Source organism: Leuciscus leuciscus (assembly GCF_965113295.1).
Source record: "Leuciscus leuciscus genome assembly, chromosome: 4".
Classification (NCBI taxonomy): Eukaryota; Metazoa; Chordata; class Actinopteri; order Cypriniformes; family Leuciscidae; genus Leuciscus; species Leuciscus leuciscus.
The window spans coordinates 21604056-21627899 of NC_138728.1; the positions used below are offsets into that span (position 1 = coordinate 21604056).

General features: G+C 36.6%; 1 protein-coding gene across 2 annotated transcripts in view; it reads left to right on the forward strand.

Moving 5' to 3' along the window:
• LOC309497185 (copine-8) overlaps positions 1 to 22847 on the forward strand; it is a 122771-nt gene extending 99924 nt beyond the window's left edge. The window contains exons 14-20 of one of the 2 annotated variants that reach the window (XM_082167425.1): positions 1912 to 1958; positions 2689 to 2870; positions 3646 to 3773; positions 14249 to 14351; positions 15224 to 15281; positions 15949 to 16022; positions 19671 to 22847. In XM_082167425.1, the coding sequence (XP_082023551.1) occupies positions 1912 to 1958; positions 2689 to 2870; positions 3646 to 3773; positions 14249 to 14351; positions 15224 to 15281; positions 15949 to 16022; positions 19671 to 19859 (781 nt within the window). In that variant the 3' untranslated portion in view covers positions 19860 to 22847. The other variant, XM_082167426.1, reaches the window with a different exon arrangement.
• Positions 22848 to 23844: the final 997 nt, after the last annotated feature.

Sequence of the window (23844 nt, forward strand, 5' to 3'; positions counted from 1 at the left end):
ATCATTAATGAATATGAACATTGTATGCAACAATTAATATGTCTGTATGACACACTGGGTGTGTTTTGTGTCACAAACATGTTTTCTGAGAGCTGTGAGCATTATCCTAACAGATGGTATGACTGGCTCAGTCTCAACTGAATGTGAGTAATGGTGGGATATCTTTACTCAGCTGCCTCATGCTCATCTCATCTGTGAAATCACTTGGGTATCACTGTCCAATTTCTTTCTTAGGCAGCTACCTTTTAAGGCAGCTTCCTAACCAGTTATGTACCCTCACGAGTGACTGATTTGAAACACGATACATAGACAGCAACGCTTAAAAGGAATAGTTCATACAAAATGATAATTGATGGTGCACATAATTGTTTTGGACCCCATTGAATATGTTGTTGAATATTGTGGTGACTACTGTATATATATATTATCAACTCTTGCTTTCCCTGGGAATCAAACCCCTTGACCTTGGCGTTGCAAGCGCCAACGCTCTACTGTTTGAGCTACAGGAAAGCTTCATACAACCAACCAATTTTTTTTTTGTTATATGAAAGTCATATTATATCTGTCCAAGAAACATGTTACTACAGTTTCTAAAGGCAAACTATTTCCAGCCTGGGTACTTCGTGTTTACTTGACCATTTTTGTTGATATGTAAGAAAGTAATGTTGTTTGTGGTTAGTTTTAGGCATACTGGGATGCTTAATTATCAGGGGGATAAGACGATACACACTCTTGCACATACATTTTAAGAGTTTATTTCTAGTTTCGGTGATGTGTGTGTGTGTGTGTGTGTGTGTGTGTGTGTGTGTGTGTGTGTGTGTGTGTGTGTGTGTGTGTGTGTGTGTGTGTGTGTGTGTGTGTGTGTGTGTCTGCAGCTGTAACCTCAGTAATGAGAGTAGTCTAATGAGAGGAGACAGATCTGTACTTACACCATTAGTTTGCTTGTCTCAATGTCCCAGTAAACATACACCCTTCCCAGGTCAATGTATCCTGCATATGTATTCTCCCGATGCAATGTTAAAAGAACAAACAAGAGAAAACATACATGTGTAACAGACGTAGGTCAGTAAGAGCTGTGCGTGTAAACCTCACTCCCCTGGCCTCAAGAGGCGTGCTAGCGACTGACGCTTGTGGCTGCGGTCTTTAGTGTCCTTGTTAGCGCTCCCACCTCCCACGCCTGTTCGAATCCCGCTTGGAGTGGGACCGGTTACATTTGGTGCCGTGACCCGGATGGGAGTGAGGTTTGGGGGTGAGTGTAACTGACGTAGGCCAGTAAGAGCTGTGTGTGTAAACCTCACTCCACTGGCCTCAAGAGGCACGCGACTGACGCTAGAGCCTGTGGTTAGCACCTTGTTAGCGCCCACCTCCCACGCCAGAGACGGCGGTTCAGATCCCGCTTGGAGCGGGTCGAGTAGGACCGGTTAAACATGCATATAACAACCAAAAAATTCTGATGCCTTAATATACTTGAAAGACCATACATCTCAGACTCAGAGTAGACCTCATAAAATCCACTCTGTTCGACAGTCTATGGAACTCTTGCAGTCTACTGCTTACATAGGCAGCTATAAAGTAGCATCCTAACTGATATGGAACCTCAAAAGGTAGTGATTTGGAACACTCTACATAGGCAACTACTTAAAGGATCATTTACGCAAAAACAAAATTTGACTCCTCATGTGAGACTCAATGTCATATTAGAGTGAAAAGTTAGCATGTTGCTAAGCTAACAACACAATGGTCCTAGTGTGATTCCAGTCCTAAAGAAATGTATTTAAATTTAAACTGAAACTACTGACAAGTGGGAGGCTGTATTTATAATCATATCCACTTAATGAATTTACTTAATGTTCACAAGATTGAAGCATGACTAAAATAACCATTACCTTTCTTTGTCTCTTTGTTGTGCAGGACTCAGATTAATTTCACAGTGGCGATTGATTTCACAGCTTCTAACGGTGAGTGCCGTCTCCATCAGAAGGCTGTTTGAAATTATTGAAATGTATGCAGATGAGGCATGAAAAAGAGCCAGTAATAGCCGTCCTCTATCATAATGATTGAGATTTAATGCGATAAGAGCTCTGATCTGTGTGATTATACAGAAAGGCATGCCTTTTAAATTAATTTGCAGATTCAAAGGGAATACCACAAAACCATCTGAATTACAGGGCCATCCTTGGCAAATCTATTTTTATACATCACTAGCTTTTTTTTTGCCTCTGGATTCATAATATCAGCCTATATATATATATATATATATATATATATATATATATATATATATATATATATATATATATATATATACAGTATATTAACCATTTAATATTCAAAACATTTCATGGTTTTATAAGGTTTTTGAATAAACCTTATGATTAGTTAAATAACTGTAAACATTGTTAAATTACATCATATTTGTACCTATACATACTGTAGTTATGCTTTTAGAGAGTATTATGCATTAATTATTCGGGTTATACTGTATTATACTCTTCAATAATGTATGTATTTTAATTGTGGTTAATCGAGGTTATCACTTTTTTTTTTTTTAAATGAACAACAATTGAAAATTAGAATATGAATTGATTTATACCATTATAGGCTTTATATGATGTGTTTTGCCAAGCTTTCCCAGTCAAGTGCTTAAGTTGAACTAAAAGTACACATTTTCTTTCACACGGTTCCCAGGCAACCCAGCCCAGCCCACTTCCCTTCATTACATGAATCCCTATCAGCTCAACGCCTACGCCATGGCACTAAAAGCTGTGGGGGAGATCATACAGGACTATGACAGCGACAAGATGTTCCCTGCACTGGGCTTCGGAGCCAAACTGCCTCCTGATGGGAGAATATCCCATGAGTTTGCCTTGGTAAGCAACTCTTAAAACACCTGTCCTGCAGCGATAGCTTTACGCACTAGATATTCAGGTTTGATATGCAGACACAAGTTTTTGATATCAGTGTTTCTGAATGTTTTCTCACTATGTGTTGTCTACAGACAGAAGTTTTCACAAAGCTTTCAATTTCAGAACAGGGTTTTAGACATGTACACTTGACGGATCCCTTCTTGTAAATTACAAGCCTCTACTCCAATCCAAAACATCTGTTTATCTCTCGTACTTTCTTTTTACTCCATCCTAGAAACAAAACTCTCATGGAATGACACGAGTTATATGTTACACGATACCATTAGTTATTTTTGTTTTAGAGAGAGTGAACTGAATGCTTTTGTGCAGTCAGCAAAGTTATAGAACAATTGATGAATGGTGATACTGGCACAAAAACAAATCTGTAGACTTACATTGAAAGAAGAACCTGAGTCATATCTAGAGACCAGAATATTATAGAGAATAGGAGGTAGTTTTGACTTGGGATAAAAAAGTAACCACTTAGCGACCACCTTTGACAACCTATAATGTCCCACCAATCAAATTGCAATGCACTAAAAACCACTCATAACCTCATAACAACCACATAACTCCATTCAAGTGGCACTTACATTTTCTTCAAAGAATGTAGACATCTATTTATGTCTCTAAAATGTGGACTTTCCATTGTGAGTTATCATATCTACAGCAGATGTTAAACGAGGCCATGTCTACCCTTATTTGATTTTGCAATATTTTGTTTTCTATGTTCCTAAAGAATGGAAACCCTCAGAATCCATATTGCAATGGCATTGATGGAGTCATGGAAGCGTATTACCAGAGTCTAAAGTCCGTTCAGCTCTTCGGTCCCACCAACTTCTCGCCTGTCATCAACCATGTAGCCAGGTACATTCAGAACATTTCAGAAACAAATATTTTGTTTTTATTTATAGATTATTGCATTACTATGGTGGTAACAAACCATAGAATGTTGCAGTGCTTATTATCAACTTTTTTTTCACAAATATGTGCCCTCTTAATATTCAGTCAAACATGTTAGAGTCCTCTACTCCTTGCTGTGACATCTTGTCTATGACGTATATTCCAATACGAGAGCTAAGCAATGTTCAACTAAAATCTGAAAACTTTTTATTGGCCGTTTGTTTACACGACAACTGAGTTTTGGGGGCCTGTAAAGGCAAACTTTTGAAAACGGGTTTCGAAATGAAATTTTTTAAAACTATACCTATATCATCTCCATGTAAACTACAAAAATGTGAATTTGTGAAAACGGTGACGTCATGCGCATGCTATAGTCTATAGGTGCATATCGTTTCTTTACAGCATTTTTTGTCGTTTTTGTGGATCCTTGTGAACGGGGATCGTTTTAGAAACGTTGTCGTCTGTACTCGAACCTTCTCAAAAACTCAAAAGAAAAACTTTTCCATTTTTAGTACATGCCACTTTCTATGATCCAATCGATTCTCAATGGACAAAATCAAGTCCTGCCTTACATATGTTCTCATTCGATAAGCCATTTTACTCAAAATAGATACGAAAAGTTGAATAGTTGATCAAAATATCAGATTTTAGTAGGCTACTTTAAGTAGGCAGGTTACCTTCAAATAATAAACATGGTGACAGTTTTTAACTGCTTTAACTTGTAACTAACTTGCTCAGCTCTAATCCTGAAAGAGACGGCTGAAGACGACAATTTACACTAATTTCAGCTATAGTGATGGTAAGAATGCATCACATACTTGAAAATTGCAATCTAAAACATTTTGTTCACACAACAATACACAAAATTGTGTATATAAAAAAGTTCTGATTATCTTTTCTTATTACTTTGCTCTCTACAATAGTTGAGTCTGATCACAGAACTGAATGGTGGTCTATTTTTGTATATTGACCATTACAGTAAATTTTTTACCGTTGTTCATGACATACTGGTTCTACTTTCATGTCTCTCATATTACTCCACCATCTATCTTTTCATATCAGCGGAAGCTGATTGGAGCCATCTTGCGACTTAATAAAGCAACTATGTCTGTGATAAAAAAAAATGCATTGGAAAACTGTCCTCATTTTATATATGGTGAACATTAAACCTGTGATAGATGGCTAGAAACACTGGTATAAACCGCAGCTGAATGATTCTTCTATTGCTGAAAGAAGCAAGCAAACAACAACCTGCAACAATGCAGATTTTGCACATGTTCAGAGAATGACAACAGCCAAATATTCTCAAAATGTGCATTAACCCCCAGGTGCATCATCCAAACAAAGTGTGTCACATTTACACAGAGATAATCCTATCCGAAATGGCCTCCGAGGTGTGATATATGACCTTTAAATCACTTTAAATGAGCCGCGGAGTTAGACTTGCAGAGGTAAAACAACAAGATTTGATCTTATGCTGTCCCAAATAAGATCATCCCTGGTTTGTATCATCAGTCAAATGATGAGAGGAAAACATTAAATGGATATCATAAATGTGGCACAATGGCCTGAAAATTAGATCTGGAATTTAAAGTACCCAATAGGAATATAAAAGATGGAGGGTTAACATATTGTCGAATTGTATTTGGGGTTTTTAAACTTTTTGATACCATGAACCCAGTGGCGGCGCCAGGGAGGAGCTAGGTGGTGCTGTAGCTCCCCCTATAATAGCCATAGCACCTGCCCAGCACCCCCAAGAATTGTCTGTAATTTTGTATATTTATATTTTAATGTCATGTTTGAATAGTCTTTTTCATGTTGTTAAAAATAGGAATTAAATAATAATAAAAAAATCGCGAGAGGGCGCGGGCGCCGTGAGCGCTGAGCGAGCAGGAACGAGTAACGTTAGTGAGTTGTCGTCGAAAAAGATAGATAAAGCAAAAAAGCTGTCGGGGAATAAAAATAGAAAAAGAAAGAGGGAAAAGGGGAGGTGGTATGTCAATTGATGCGACAGCAGCTAAATAAGTGGATGGTGAAAGGCTACAGGTAGGATTTTGTTTTGTGTGACGTCCAGGCATGTAGGCTACTGGCCATCGGGACTACCGGGAGATTCCCGGTGGGCCGACGTGCTTTTTGGGCCGATACATCACATACTTTTTTTTTTTTTTTTTTTTTTGTCTTAACGGCCCATTAACGACGCCGTACTTCGGCGGCCCATTCGTTTTGTTTTGTTTAATTGGCGGCGCATGGGTTAGTGCCGGTGTAATGCATTGGTCAAAAAAAGTCAGCGTTAGTTTTTTTTTTCTGACACCCCATGAAACACGTAGATCAGCGGCCCATTGGTTCTTTTCTTGATTGACACTGGGCTGGCCCAATCACATCTGTGAAGTAGAAATACTCTTTGTATAGAAATTAGTACAAAACTAATTATGAAAGTTTCCTTTATTTTTCAGTGCATTTGTTTTACAATATATGGCTATTACTATCATGGGATTAATATTATAACTATTATTATGTAGTAGTGTAATGTAGACTGACACTGTAACTAAAAGAGGTTTGAATTTTTCTTTGTTTAATTTGCACACTGAATATGGGTTGGAGCTTTTAATTTTTAACTCTCAAAGTGCACCAGATTGATTATTGCCAAAATTGTTGCTGCATACCCCTCTGACACTGGGTAGTTGCGTCCTTGTCTATAGCCCTTGCGTTGAATACTTTTACATATATATACAGTATATATATGCTTATAGTCATGGAATGAGTATAGTTAATGCGGGCGTGTACGCATGTGTATACCAAGGGTGGTCCGATGCGAACTCCATTATGAAACGCCCCAAAATTCAAAGCACCTTCTCTTAAGTGTTGAGCATCCCCATAGCACCTGCAACAGAAAATCTCTGGAGCCGCCACTGCATGAACCCCCAAATATGATAATCCCCTAATTTGAGACCTTTCCTAAAATATAAAGGGAGATATATTTAGATATATTATGTATTAAGAATCATTTTGTGAGGATTACGCTTTGTGTTCCTGTGACCTACTTTTCATGTCTGTTCCGTTCTCAATCATTTCATTTGGTCGAAATGAAACGACACCATGTGTTCCCTGTCATTCAACGTGTGTTTGCATACCACTGCGTAGCCTGTTCACACTGACATTATACGTCATTGACACGTTTTACGTACACTAGCAGACAGACTGAGAATGGCTTGCAAACAACCTAACTTTCCTTCTGAAACGACAACAAGTGGCAAGTATCTACATTTCAGGTTTGACAGTACAGTTCTATATACCGCTGACTTTGCCCTATGCAGATAAATCAGTGAGATTTGACTGTGTTGCCGCTTTGTCCTGAAATCGCATATGAATAAATCTGAAATACAGCGCATTCTTTTCTTTATTTCAACATGTCCTCTTCTGAATGGGAATGATTTCACAATTACTTACTTATGTATGCAAGCAAGCGCTTCTGTTTCTCCCCTCACTGTCCTGTAAAGTTTTCTCACCGGTGAATGACACATAATGTAATCCAATAACGTTGTCTCGGTTTTTGAGGAGGCGTGGCTTTTGGACGGTGATTTGCAGGGAGGGTAGGATCGTATGCTTTCAGTGCTAGCAGGCTAAAGTGAGCATTCCCAAGTTCACCTATCATACCTTTAAGTCTTTGAATCAGATTTCTCCTTCGTCGTGCCCTCCTTACACTCACGTTACGTGACAAAAGATCGAACCAAAACAGAAGTTATTTTTGCTGTGTTTGTCTTTTTTTTTTTTCTCCCCCCTCTGTCAACATGGACTTTCCCGCTGACCAGTTATTGTGCCTGGAGCAGAGGGGCCGCTCCCTGGAGTCGCACACCAGGGATTTTTTGGAGTGGGCATGCCTAACGCACTATCCCAACCGCTCGCCCTATGTAGATCCCGGAACCAGAGCCCAGTCAGCATTCACCCTGCCCTACGGAACAACAGCAGATCTCCACCGCAGACACGGAGCCAGTGCCTGCCACAGAGAACAGGCCAGTAAGCCAAACTGAGTTAATGGAGCTTGAGGACTCGGATGGAAGCCCTGCCCACACTCCCACCGCTGTGAATGTGCTGAACATGGCCACTGGGAATATACTGGACTTAATACCCGTGTCTCTCCAGACCCCGCTGGTTCCTCCCAGCCTCCCTCTCCCACCTCCTCTACCAAGTCTAATCTGTTCATCAGCTCTTCCTCCTCTGGTTCCTGGCAGTCCCTCAGCTCATCCACAGTTTGGCCCCTGAAGTGTGCCGGATTCGCCTTGGGTCTTTCAGTCCCCAGTTTCTCCTTGGTGTGATGATTCCCCATCTCCGCCTCCATCCACAGAGCCACCTCAGTCCTCCGACCCATCGGTTTTGACTTGGCTCAATGCTCCCTCAGCTTCATCATGGTCTGTAATCCCACCAGCTCCACCAGCTACCCTCGTCCCACCGTCATCGCCTTGATCAGATGTCACCCTGGCTCCACCATGGAATTCTGGTCTGCTGGTTACACGTCTCCCCTCCATCCCTTCGGCTCCACCGGGCTCCACCTTCTCTCCGGCTCCACCGCGGACCTCCCTCGCACTGGCTCCACTTCGGTCTTCCGGATCCCCGCCTCCGCCTCGGCCCCATGGACCATCAACCCCCTGGATCTGCAGTGTCACCCTAGCTCGGTGTCTCCTCGGCTCCGTCTGTGTCTCCACCGCGAGTGCTAAACCTTAGTAGATCACCTTGCGTGATTCATTTAAATACTCTCCTCCCATAAATTTTGCGCCTGAAAGGGAAACTCCTACAAATGCATATGCAATAAGGTCAGCAGCAAAAATAACTGTGTCCACGCCTTTTCAGCGCAAATTTTTCACTGCGTGTCTTTAGTAAATCCCGACAGTAGTTTTTTAACGCCAAAAGAGGGTTTGTGCTGGCGTAATCTGTTAGTAAATCTGGCCCTTTGATTCGGATTTCTCCTTTGTTGTGCACTCCTTACACTCACGTTACGTAAGTGAAAAAACAACATTATAAATTAAAAACAACATGCTGTTTTCAAAATGAATAATCAGTTTTTATATTGGCATTGTTATAAAACCAAGAGAAATTATGAAAATATTATGTGGTAAATTTTTACTTTTTACTGATTTGAATAAAGTATGTATAATACTCAATATAAAATAATCACAATTATCCCCATGATTTCTGAGTGGGTTTTAAAAAGCAGAATGAGTAATATTTAGCTTTTGTTTCTTAAAGGGGTGGTGTAATGCCCTTTTCACAAGATGTAAAATAAGTCTCTGATGTCCCCCGAGTGTGTATGTGAAGTTTTAGCTCAAAATACTCCACAAATATTTTTATATAGAATATTAAAATTGTCACTTTTTGAGGGTGAGCAAAAACACACTGTTTTTGTGTGTGTCCCTTTAAATGCAAATGAGCTGCTGTAACTGCCACAGTGGGCGGAGCTTCAAGAGCTCCTGTCCTTTTACCTCACACACACACACTGAAAATTTCAAAACTTTTAACCTTTTATGTTCAAACCGGAGTCAGAAAATGATGGAGAGACTCAAGAAGATGTAGAAGCAACAGGACATTTCTGAATGGTTAGTTGATGAATTTATGTAGCTTATGTGTAGTTATCTTCTAGTCATTGATTAGCATATTCTGTCTTGATAATCTATAAATTGCGTTCCCGGGGGCGGGTTTATGTAAATTCTAGGGTTAATGATGTCACTAACCCGGGAGGAATGTCATGTAGTCCCTACCAGCCGTTTGTTGTAGTCCTTAAAAAGTGATTTCTGTAAAAGCAAATATCTCCCTTTGCTTTGAACTTTGAGCGTCGTAACTTTGCAGATGTTGTTTATGCTCAAACAGCAACATTACACACTAACTAAAGTTAGAAAAGTGAAATCATAATCAACCACCCCTTTAACTGAAAATTTTACAATATAGGTCATTGTAACTAACAGAGTTAGTGTATTCATAAAGGTGTATTCAGAAATCAATAAATGTGCACTGTCCAAATGAACCAAGAAGTAGAATAAAAATAATAATTTTAGAAATATTAATACATTTATTGTGAAATCTCCATGTCCTATTAAAAACTAGTTGTTATGGGCAGAATTTGAACAGTTCATGTTATCATGTTCCTAAAATCCAAGCTTCATGTCTATGTCTAGATATGCTTTACTTAGTATTTCACACTGTTAGAGGTCAGAATAAAATATCTAAATTATGTTGTTAACATCTTGATGGGCTGCGAGAACCCGAGCCTCTACATCTCTATCAGCAGCAATAAAAGACTGGATTCATTATGCTTCAATTGCGGTGCAAAGTGTCTAAGCTCATTTTAGCATCCACATAATAACAATGCCTGCTACAGTGTACAATAAATTGAGAGAGCAAGGCATTCACCACTAGCTCTTTCCTCAGAGAATCAACACTTTGTCATCAAGATAATGTCATTATCTTGATCTTTTATTTTGTTTGGTATGGATATGCAAATGGTTGAGGCACAATTTCCCCCACTATATCATTTAGAAATTTTGGATCAATCACTTTTTGAAAATCTGACTCAAAAGAGCCTTTCGTTAACAAATCGGACATGTCTCTAGAATGAATGTCAAAATATTCAGTGAATATCAATATAGATATCAAGCAGTAATGGAAATACTAATTATGGAAATAATAAGTAATGAGTAAGTAAGGAATGACAGAATTTTCATTCCTTTAAGATATACTTGGCTGCAAAATATTAGTGATCACAGTGAAATGTTCAGGTATCATAAAAAGTGTGGTTCCAGCACAAACAGAAAGTTTTTAGGGGCGAACAATATTAACATATGGACTGCATCTAAATTTACAATGTGAAAAGAAAAGAAAACCCCTCCAAAATCCATATGACTACTAATGAGATCTTGTATGAGTTGAGTGATCAAAAATTAAGAACCTCAGGATATATATATATATATATATATATATTAGATAGATAGATATATAGATATAGATAGATATATAGATATATTTAAATTTAACTACTTTTCTATGTATTTAATTTCCTTTGTTAATTTCCTTTGTTTACTGAAAACATCTCCCAACAAACCGAAGTCATAGTAATGGTCAAAAATTAAGTAATTAGTGTTAACTAGTGTTACCAAATTTTAAATATATATATATATATATATATTTTAAATCTAGAATCAAGGCTGCTTAAAAGTGAACAATCGCTGTTGCGCAATTTTGCGGCCAAAATGATTATTTCTGAATCAGTTCTGAAACAAATTAATTGATGCATCTGGGTAGCTGTGTGCTTGTTACCTGATATATATCCCTGTGAGACAGTCATACTCAACACTTTAATACAGGTGTTATGATATTGATAATTTGGTTCTTATTTATTACAACATTTTGCGGTTATTTTTACACTTGAACATGTTTCTAAAACTCATTATGTTCTGTTATTGCACTTCAGACCTCTATGCTCACAAATCCCATGTTAAATCCACACTAATTAATGATTTAAAGGGAGCCAACATTCAGTGGACTGACACATCCTCACACTGTGTTTCTAATTATATGTCCATTTCATGGATTTTCTGAGGATGTGAAGTAAAGGACAGTCCATCAAGTCATTATCACCCCTGTGTTCCAAACACACACAGTCACTGCGGTGTCCACTCATCTATGCTGAAGACAGATCTGTCACACTGCACCGCTCTTATCTCTCTGTGTGTATTTGCCGTAGGTCGCGCCCACGCAGTTTAATAATAAACTGCTTTTAAATTGTTCTTTTAAAGCTAATGCTCTGCTTGCCTGGGTTTTCCACTGTGCTCATGTTTGTTACTGAGAAATTGAAAAATCAACATTTTGACATTGTATTCATAGTATTGGGAAACATAACCAGTGTTGGGGGTTACGCATTACAAGTAACACAAGTTACGTAATCAGATTACTTTTTTGAGTTACTTTTTCAAATGTGTAACGCAAGTTACTTTGTTTTCCCATTTATTGACTAACACCTCTCTTGTCCCCATGTTGAGAGGAATCATGAGTAAGTGCAGAGGTGTTGTGTATGCTGTGTGAACATGATGCTTATTGTAGTTCTAGACTAAATGTGAACAGGCATTTACTCTTCACACTTGCACAAAAACATTCAGTATTCCTCAAAATGGGGAAAATACTGTGAAATGCAAACTCAGAATATTACGCAAACCTGCATTAATTAAATACAGTATATCAAATCATACAAATACACTTTCCCCTGGTTTCACAGACAGGGCTTAAGACTAGTCCTAGACTAAAATGTAAGTCTGAGCTGTTTCCACTGAAATAAACTTGCACTGACTGATCTTAAAAATATATCAGTGCCTTTTTAGTTTTAAGATGCACATCGGTAATGTCTTTTTCTAAGCATGTTTATAAAAATTACTTAAATGTCCTAATTGATCTATGGTCTAATCCTGGCTTAGTCTAAGCCCTGTCTGTGAAACCGGGCCATTATGTATTTAATCTCACTTTATTAACCAATGTCTTTGCTGCTGACTTTCGATGATCCAATTCATCCATAATAATAAGTGACTTCAGTTAAATATCACATTTTATTATTAAAGTTTATTTAGATATGGACAGATACAAAAAAACATAGAGAAACTTAAACAGTCATCTGATGTATGTATCATAGTGTTTTTAGCTAAAGCTAATTCACAAAATTGTTCCTAGCAGGGCTTTTAGTTAAAAATAAAATTATAAATGTGTAGACTCATATCTGGACATACATCTGGCAAATCATTAATGTAGAGACTGAAAAGTATAGGTCCCAAGACAGTGCCCTGAGGGATCCCTGTTTCAATTTCGAGAAAGGTGGATCTCACATTATTAATTATAACACATTGTTCGCGGCCTTTTAAATATGATTCAAACCAAGACAATGACTGTTTAGATAAATTTTATTTAGCTAATTCGGAAATTAAGATCTTGTGATTTACTGTATTTGTGTTTCAGTGTTATTATTACTGCTGAATTAAGAGTGAAAGGGCCTTTACATTGGCCAACAATATAACTTTTTTTGTTGTTGTTGTTGTCATTGAAATACAAACAAGCAAGCCCAGCCTAGATAAGAAAAAGTAACGCAAAAGTAACATAATACATTACTTTCCATAAAAAGTAAGTAAGTAATGCAATTAGTTACTTTGTAGGGAGTAAGATTATTGTAACGCATTACTTTCAAAAATAACTTTCATAACTGTAATCTACACACTGTGCCAAGTCAATGCATTAGGTATCATGAACTAACAGTGAACAACAAGCATGTATTATGTTAACGATAAAGACAGTTGTTCACTGTAAATTAATGTTCGTTTATAATTAACTAATATTTCTCGTTTTATTCCGATAATGTCAAGGTTTCCGTTCCATCACATTTCAAGACTGACAATTGCCGACCCAACAACTGTTGGTTGTTGCCGTTTGTTTTTGCAGCTTGAGCGAGCCTTTAGTATCCATAGTAGCTGGAAGTTCTAGTATGCATACTAATATCATAATATTCTAATAATCACATTTCACAAGGGTTTTAAATTCTAAGGATTGGTTAAAATAGTTTGAATCTTTGTGACAGCATACGCAAATGATGAAAGAACATATTATATTAATATTCATTAATATTTCACTGTAAACCCAATTTTGTGTTTCTGATGTTGTTTATTTCTCGAACTTTGATTTTAATGGTAACGTACATTTGATTAAAAAAAATTATTCAGCTCGTAGTTTCCGGTTATGTGTGTTTCACGAAATGCCAGTGTGTCCTCAAGAGGATTTTTTAAATCGATACACATTTTCAGTGACAGGTGAAGAAATGTTTTAAGCATTTCTGCGTACATCATATTCTAAATCCTCAATGGGACAGTACGTTTTCAAAGCTTTAATCCACCGAAGCCAATCTGAGAAAGCAGGGGCTGGTAAACATTTGCCAAGACCATTTCATCCTTTCTCCTCACACTGAAGTCTGTATGATATTTCACCAGAGCTTGAAGCACAAATCACAGAGAGCTGAAGGATGCTAGTAAAGTGTGTCAACTGTCAGAGCGGGGAGAAGAGAGAGAGACCTGATAAACCCTGATAATACCTTTTTATTAAACGTGATCGTAAATGTATGTAACGTGTATACAGTTGGATTGCCAAAGTTATTAATTTTTTTTTTTAAAGATTAGTTAGTTAAACGTTTTTTTTTTTTTTTTTTTTTTGTCACAGACAAATTAACTGTGTAGAATATATTTGCTTGTGTCTCGATATTACTGCTTCTGAGTGCATTATTTACCTCATAAGCTGATGGAAATAATTGGGATGCCAGACTGCAATGTTGTAATACAGCGAAATAATATTACAATCCAGAGGCTTTGGCTGCATATCCCCCAGTAATGAGATGTTTAATGAATGTAACAATGTGCTCTTTCGTGCAGATACGCTGCCTCAGTAAAGGACGGATCCCAGTACTTCATCCTGCTCATCATCACGGATGGAGTGATATCAGATATGGCCCAGACAAAAGAGTCCATTGTTAATGTGGGTATTCGGTCTACTACACAAGTCTTTAGCTCTTGATCAACTTAAAAATTCCACTTTTAAAATAAATGTTCTGTAGTGGGGTTTTTACTATATTGATTGAACTTAAAAAGGATTTGCTGATTGTATTTGGACCATGAATATTTATTTTGATGAAGTTAAAAATTAAGAACAAATGCCTTAATTTGTTACGTTATTTGTGCTGTTTTAAATACATTATATTCTAAATATAAATATATATGCCACTATTTATTAGATATCTGACATGTTCTACACTGAAAAAAGCCAGCTTAAAATAATACTTTGTTACAATAACTGTATTATTTTTTTTATTTTTTTTCTCAAATTATATTTGTGGTTTGCTTCAAACCTTACATTTTGATTTAATCTTAATTAAAAATATTTTCAAAGACAAAAACATTCATAAAAAGTAATTATTTATTATAAAGAGCATACATACTAAATCAATATTTTCTTTCACAAGCAAAAATGTCACTTAATGTAGGTCAGTAATATATTTTTTTATTTCACCATAAATAAAATTAAAGAATTTTCAGAAGCAAAAATACTATTTAAACAAGATTGTTTCTCTCTTTTTTTTTTCTTTTTTCTATGGGGAGTGTTATTTGCTTTTAGACAAACTGAACAAAACGAATTAATCCAGAACCCACTATTTTCGATTAAACCATTATAAAAAGGCACTTATTTCAGTGTAGGTCATTATCATGACAGGTAGTTAATAAGTCTTTAAATTAAGCTTCTCATATTAACAGACTGAGATTTAAGGGGGGATAAAAAAAAAAAAAGGATTATTAGTCATGGTAAATTCTTATTTTATCTGCTTTTCTTGTTTTTCTTCTTCTTCATTCCAGGCTGCATGTCTTCCCATGTCAGTTATTATTGTTGGAGTTGGACCAGCCGAGTTTGACGGTAAGAAAAATATGCTTTTATTTATTTATTTAGTTGGTTAGTGTTATTTAGACTCCTCTTATAAATTTAATGTTGCTTGTATTTTCTGGTCACACTTTAGATTACGGTCCAATTCTCACTGTTAACTATCTATTAACTGACTTTTGACTCAATAAACTCCTTACTCCTTGCTTATTAATAGTCAGTAAGGTGGTTGTTAAGTTTAGGTATTGGGAAGGATTAAGGAATGTAGAATATGATCATGAATAAGGCATTAATATGTGCTTTATAAGTACTAATAAACAGCCAATATCCTAGTAATATTCAATCATATTAAGCAACTAGTTAATAGTGAGAATTGGACCCTAAACTAAAGAGTAACCTATTTTCTTTGTATTCTCGTTTTTATATTTAGCTCTTTTTATCTATACAACACATCCCCTTACCCTCTAGATGTGCTATTTGCTTTATAGTGATGCTCAGGTCTTGAGCTTGAGTGGATAAAAGGATTGTGTACTACTGCAGAGTAAATGAGGATGTAATGTGACAGTGACAGTAATGCAGATGGGTTTAGTAGTAATGAAACAAGACTAAAATACTCAAAACACACACAATCACGGGCACTCAAACACACAGCTAACTCCCGTTTCCAGGTCTCCGGTCATGCGTGTTTCTTATGTGTCCTCAGCCATGATCGAGTTGGATGGAGATGAAGTCAGAATCTCATCGAGGGGCAGATATGCTGAGAGAGACATCGTACAGGTATAATAACACATCGGAAGTATTTCAAGCATTAAGCCATCATCATTAATAAAGGGACATTAAAAAAAAGGGCAAGGACTAATTACAATTAATATACTACAATTTTCTGTTTATTAATTATATTACTCAATGTGTAAGTTCACAGATTTTACACACCCTCTTATGTCTGTATATGTAAATTAATCACGTTTACTCGTTCTCCGTGTCCCTTTCTTCATTTGTTTGTCAGCAAAACACGGACTTTGACAGCTCCAGGGCTTTTGTAAAAATTACACTTTGTACTTCCGCATTTTTGTATTCTCGCGCATGGACTGTCAGATCAACAGAGGGTTATTAATAAAACAGTTATTGAAAAAAGAAGGTTTATCACTGAAAATTGTATTGCACTTTGTCTACTCTTGGAACAATGCAACATCCATCTATACTGGTACTCAACAGCGTTTTGCTTTGGGATTTAGGGCAGAAGGTCCAATCCCCCCACCCCACCCCAATTAAACACTGTATTAAACACTGTGTTTGTGGTCAACCAGTTTGAATTGTGGTCATCCACTTTCAGATTTTCATTCGAGGTGTTTTCTCCATAGTTACGATTCTTTGCAGCCTTTCGCAACTGCCTACAACAAGCTGGATCCTTCACTGGAAACTGAAAATAACCGACTCCCACTAAACGTTTACTCTTTGAAGACAACAGCCTTTTTTGTGTATTCTCTAGTCAGGTAGCACCGATTTCAAAAAATGTTACCACATAGGAAGCCAAGTTTATTGAAAGCCCATTTTGCCATCGGTGAATTACACTTTTAACAGAAGAAGAATTTACTTTATTTTGTGACGTAGTTACATTGTACTTACTCAAATAAGATTAATTAACTACATGTACTTACTATAGAGTTACTGTTAGGGTTTTGTTTGGAGTTAGTTACTTGTAATTATGCATAATGTACTGTTATTACTATAGTAAGTACATGTAGTAACAACTTTATTATGTGGATTCTAACATAATTATCTGTAACATTTTATTTTAAGGTGGCGTAGATACATCGTACTTACTCAAATAAGTACTGTGTAATATTAATTAACTATATGTACTTACTGTAGGGTTAGGTTAAGGGTTAGTTACTAATAATTATTATTTACTATAGTTATTACTATAGTAAATATGTGACCCTGGACCACAAAACCAGTCACATGGGTAAATTTTTTGAAATTGAGATTTATACATACGCTTTCCATTGATGTATGGTTTGTTAGGATAGGACAATATTTGGTCGAGATACAACTATTTGAAGATCTGGAATCTGAGGGTGCAAAAAAATTGAAACATTGAGAAAATCGCCTTTAAAGTTGTCAATAAAGGTAACACTTTATTTTAAGGTGACGTAGACACATCATACTTAAATAAGTAAGTCATAATATTAATTTACTATATGTACTTACTGCAGAGTTAGGGTTCGGTTTAGGGTTAGTTACAGTACTTGTAATTATGCATAATGTACTGTTATTACTATAGTAAGTATGTAGTAATGTGTAACTACGTGACCTTCAAATAAAGTGATACCATATATTTATATTTATTGTTTTTAGTGTGAAAAAGCCTTAAGACAGTGGTTTTCAAATCCTGGTCCTGGGACCCCACCGCTTTGCATATTTAATGCTAAAATGCTAATGCTCAAATTTTTCTTTTACATGGTGGATAACATATGTTGTGAATTTATCCAGGTCTACAAACATAGTAAGTTGATGAATTTCCAGCTTTTAAACCCATGCAAATTATGTTCATTATACCCATTACCATCATACATGAAACACACATACATTAGCCATTCTGTGTTCTGACTGAACTCTGCTGGCTTTTTATAATTAAGAACAGTGCTCTCTCGGTCTCTCTCAAAATCGTATTTCTTTATGCTTTCCGTGCTCCTCCCTCTCCTCTTATAGCCGAGGCAGTCATCATTATGTTCCTGGGTCGCCCCATGCTTGTTAGGAATATGTTAACAGGCAGTGTGCATGATCGACTATCATAGGTGGCTAGGGAGGCTTGTCCAATTAGATGTGCCCTCGCATACACACACATTCCAGTGGATCTGGCTTCCCGGCGGCCAACACATACTTAAAAGCCCATTTTTTCTTAACTAATCGGCTGTGTAGTGCTCTCAGAAACATCCGTATCTCTTAGGATAATTTGGCTCTCAGTCTCAAAGGCGTTTTGAGTTGATTGGCATGCTGAGCATTTGATGGCTGTGCCCTCATTTCAGGTTAATCGCTCTTTTCAGCTTTGCAAATTCTCACAGAAATGCAGATGAATGCAAGACCTGCTTCAGATTATTTTCACCTGATGAAAGTCAACATAAAGCGTGTGTTTATACCATAAAATCTACTCTACATGGAAATGTATTTTGTAACATTCCCCAAATTTGGTCTGATTATTGGTCCCATTATTTTTGCCATTATATCATGTATGTTTGTTTACTGCTAACAGACATGTTGAATTACAATAATGTTAGCGTGCTGACGTGCGATGTATCATATGTAAGCTTTTTTACTTTTGACATGGGTGTTGAATTATGTTAATGTGTTATGTGACTTTGTTTTGTTTTAAATAACATTAGCTTACCTATTATATTGTTGAATTAAGAATGGTAACATATTATATTTGAACATGCTAAAGAGCAATCACTGTAATCCATACTGTATGGACAAGAAATACATAGCCAAAATATGGCCCCCTACACATGACAAGCGGACGTGTGTGTGTGTTCATGTTTTTCTATATTCTATATAAGTTTCTATATTTTTACCTAAATTGAGGTCCCCATGGGTAAACAAGCTTATTAATCATACAAAATGAGTTTTTTTGGAAATGTAAAAATGCAGAAAGTTTTGTTTAGGTTTAGGTTTATGGGGTCGGGTTAGTGTAAGGAGATAGAATACAGTTTGTACAGTATAAAAACCTAAAAAAAAGTCTATGGAGAGACTCCCCACAAAGATAGTAAACCAGACATGTGTGTGTGCGTGTGTGGCCACGAATTAAGAATTCGTTCCTTCGTTTTAGTAAATCATAGCCACATTGAACTAATTTGTTCCCTCATTTTAAGTAAATTGTGCGTACAATATAATAATTAATTCCCTCGGTTTACTAAATCATAGCCACATTTAACTAATTTGTTCCCTCATTTTGATTTAACTAAGAGAACTAATTAGTACAATGTGTCCACTGTCCATGATTTCGTAAATCGAGGGAATTAATTATTATATCGTGCGCACAATTTACTTGAAACGAGGGAACAAATTAGTCACATGTGCTGACAAATTTAGTAAGTCATGGGAACAAATTGGTAATTTGTGGCTACAATGTAATTATTTTTTTTTCACATGTCATGTGCAGAGATCTGTACCAAAAAGAGTTGTGAGACTGGGCTGGTAATTTCAGGCCAACTCTTTAGCAATAATTCTAAATTCTTCTAAATCATTTTGAAGAAACTTCATTTAGCTCTTTCCATTTTTTTCCCAACCAAAAAAATTAATCAGTGACCCGTCTGTACAGACGGAAGGGAGCATTTTCAGACGGATTAGAATTATCTTTCTACACAACACTAAATAAGAGTCTGTGAACATCAAATGTTGATTTTCATTTCCTTTTTGCTTTTGCAGTTTGTTCCATTCAGAGACTACATCGATCGCACTGGGAATCACATCCTCAGCATGGCCCGCCTGGCCAAAGACGTTCTTGCTGAGATCCCAGACCAGTTCCTATCCTATATGAGGACCAGAGGCATCAAGCCATCTCCCGCTCCCCCTCCGTACACACCGCCAGGACACCCGCTGCAAACTCAGATCTGAAATGGGCCCAGGAGCGAGCCTTGCAGTATCTCAGTATCTATCTCTAAATCACTCAGTGAGGTGAAAGTTTCCTCAGCTTTTTCTGTCCCTTTCTCTTTGCACTATGGGGGCTATAGATGGACACCATGCTTCGACAGGGTTCTGAGGACAGGTTTACTTCCATTACAGGCATTCTCTGTCAGGATGTCTCTCAGTTTCTCTCTCTGTCTCTCAATGCCTGGCTAGCTTGTTTTCTGAGAGCCATGTTATAGCATGAACTTCACGTTTCTGGCTCGTCATGAAAAGAAGGTGTATGAAGGAATGACTATAAAATGAGCTGACGATGTTGCGCCATGTCTCAGAACAGCAGAGCAGCTTCCTCTTCCTCAGACTGGGAAAAGGCTAACAAATCACCAGTCTCAAGTGTACTGTTGTACATAAATTTGAAGACTTAGACTTATTCTGTAATTTCTTATCTCTTCCTCTTCTTTCTTCTCTGAGCTCTCACTCAATGTTTACATGTTAATGATTTTCTTACTGTTGGATCTAACTTTTATAAGTGTATATCTTCAACATGATCCTCGCAGCATGTTATCTTTGCCAAGCTCGTCAGGTCGCAGCGGCTGGTGTCGTCGCGGAAAACCACATTTCTTGCATGGAAATGGTGTGCTCAGGCATGCGATGCATGTCGTGCAACGTTCATGTTATTTGGCCTTTTCTTGTTCTCTCTCTTTCTCTCACTCACTTTCTATTCTTCTTCTCTCTTTTTTTTTTTTTTTTTTTTTTTGACGGGCACCTCATTGTGCATAATAAACCTCATAGCAACGTACTTCATTACATTTATATCTGAGCAGCTGCTCTCAAATAAGAGCCCAGTGGTCAAAAACACAGATGCCATTATTATTTTTGTCTTAAAACTTTGTATGGATGTTTTGTCATTTTCTGTTGATTTGGTGATGCTGTGTAATGTTTTTCCAAAAACATGTAGATTCATTCATCATATTTAATAAGTACCTAGTAGATTTGCCCAAAGATAGTGTCAGAAAAGCACTAAGTGAATTTCGAAATCCTTCTTGGATTTCATTGTGAATAATAAAGTGTTGAAACCTGATAAGACGCAGAATTATACACCCAATTTACAAAAGTATTTTCTAGAAATATTTTTGATCCCATTATTTTAGAAATGTGCTGCTAGTATCAGGAAAATAATTTTTTAATGTCTTCATCGAAATAGTCCAAAAACATCACATCACAACTTTTGACATTTAGCTTTTTTTTTTTTTTTTTTTTTTCTGGATTATTACCATTGCAAAATACTAAAACATTTTTTTTTTTTTTTGTTCTAAAACGTTCACATATAGTAAATGTGAATCTTCTAGTATGTAGCAACACATTTTTTCATCACACACTAGTGAACTATTTTGGGTAACAGCCTCATGTTGAGGGGGAACATTCCCTGTTTAACTTCTGTTCTGGAAATCAGGATTTTTTCCCCAGTTGTGCTGCTTTGTCACACGCAATATTGAAATACATTTACACATTTACATTTAGTCATTTAGCAGACGCTTTTATCCAAAGCGACTTACAAATTGGGACTAAATTAAGCAAGTCATCGTGAAGAGGCAAAAAACAACGCAAGAAGTGCTCAAAATACGAAGTTCAGGCATTATTCAGAGTAGCATAAGCCCGATAAGCGAGAATTTACAGGAAAAAATATATATATACTTTTTTTTTTTTTTTTTTATGAGGTTAAGTAAAAATATTACAAATAAAGTAGATGCAAAAAGTATTTTAAAACACTAGTGCCAAACATACTGAGCAAATGTATGATGATGTATGTTATTTCAAAAAATTCTAAAGTATTGTACAGAAAAATAACATTTGCCAAATAAATTTATTTTAGGTTTGAAATTATAAACAAAAAAACAACAAAAAAAAGTTATATTACTGACTTAATATAATCATTAAATTTCACCTTAAACATAATTGCAAAATTGGCTGAAAAAAGTGAAGCTAGTTTAGTGTTCTAATCATTTTCTAATATTATTATAAAAATACTTTGTATAGACTGCTTTTCCCTCACTATCAACTCAATTCACTCATAAAGAAAGTGGGCTCAATTTATATTTGTCTACAAACCTACTTTCCATCACTTAAGCGTAACGCTTCAAATCAAAAGATTTAAGATCGTTGAGGAACAAATTCGTCTTGACTTTGGTGAGCATGAACTGCACAGAGTGACATTTGAAGAATGATGCATGTGTGAAAAAGCAGCACTTCAACCTTATTTAGTTGACGATAATATCTCTCTTCTGGGAATGTTGGCTCTCAACATTCCTTTACTTGCCCTCAGTTTAGTTCCTCTCTGCATTGCTGGTTCCACGGCAGCTGCCACTTTGGTAAGCCCATTCACCTGTAAGTGTGTGTGTGTGTGTGTGTGTGTGTGTGTGTGTGTGTGTGTGTGTGTGTGTGTGTGTGTGTGTGTGTGTGTGTGTGTGTGTGTGTGTGTGAGCGAGTGGATGTCAGCTTGGCAAGCATAATCGGAGTGTTTTTAAATGTGTGACTCGACTCACATGAAATTTGTTTACTGAAGATATCCAAATATGATATTGTATGCTATTCATATCTAAATATTACGTGCACTATGTTTGCATGTACAGTTTTACAAGAGATTCACCAGGTCTTTTGTTATTGTTAGTGTTTTGAGTAAAAAAATTATAATAACAGGAAAATAACTGTACAAATGGCCTTAATCTCTCACTGAATTCTTGGAATTGTGTGATGCCTTCAGATGAATTGTTATATATTTTGTGTCAGTGTACAATTGCTTTCTAGTGTATATTTTCTTTGCACAACTCATGTATGAAAAAAAATTATATTGTAATTTTTGGAATCGGTGATTAATCAGAGAAAGCATGATTGAAGTTCTGATTGTCTAGTAAGTCCATATGATGAAATTATTATTTATGTATCAAGTACTAATTTTGGAATAAACATTCTTAATATATACACATTGCTTTGTGAGTCTGTATGGCATTTTGTGATTGTAAGATGAATAATGATTACTTACACTATTTATACTACAAAACTACTTAGAAAAGTGCATAAAGGTGAGGTCACATTTCTGTAAAATTTCGCTGGCAAAAAAGGTCTATTGTCAAATATTGTAGAGATGAATGAAGCTCACAAAAGTCACTTTCAAACCAAACATCTTTCTGTTGGTCAACGTGAAAATTTTGCCCACTAGCAAATTTCCCGATCACGTGGATTGTGTTTAAAATGACTGGATTTTGCCTTAGAATATTCTCCAAAAAACGGTAAATGTGACCGCACCTGAAGGAAGCAAATAAGGATGCACCTACAATCCCAGACAGTGACATAGTGTCGGCCCAGATCCGGCCCACATCTGGAATGTGTGGAATCTGGTATCGTACGGATCTGGGCCGACACTATGTTGCTGTCTGGGATGGTTCTCAAACCCTGGTCCTATACATTTTGAATGTCTTCCTAATCAAACACAACTGATTCAGGTCATCAGCTTATTAGTATGTGTGTGTCAGACAAAGGAGATACTCAAATTGTGCAGTGTTGGGGGACGGGGACTAGGGTTAAGAATCACTGACCTACTGTCTTTGGTACTGCACTGTTAGCTTAGGAACATGCTAACATTAAACTTGGAATCAGTTATAAGTCAAGTCTCCTGTGCCCTTAATGCGAGGAGTGCTATTTGTGTAGCATGTAGAGTTTATGCCCTTGGGAAGCGTTTGAATTTGGAACAGAGTTCCAATATTGTTCCTATATTCCCTCTCTTTCTCTGACTAGAGAGCCATTAGGAATAATAACTGTTTTCCATATTGGTGAGACACTCTAATTGCAGAAGGAGCACATTGGCTGGCTGGTAAGCTCCAATTATATCAGGGTGCTAAAGCGTGTGGACCTGTAGAAGATACAGAGGACTTCTAAACAGGGTTTAAAAACGAAAAAATAATTATTTGGGTTCAGTATT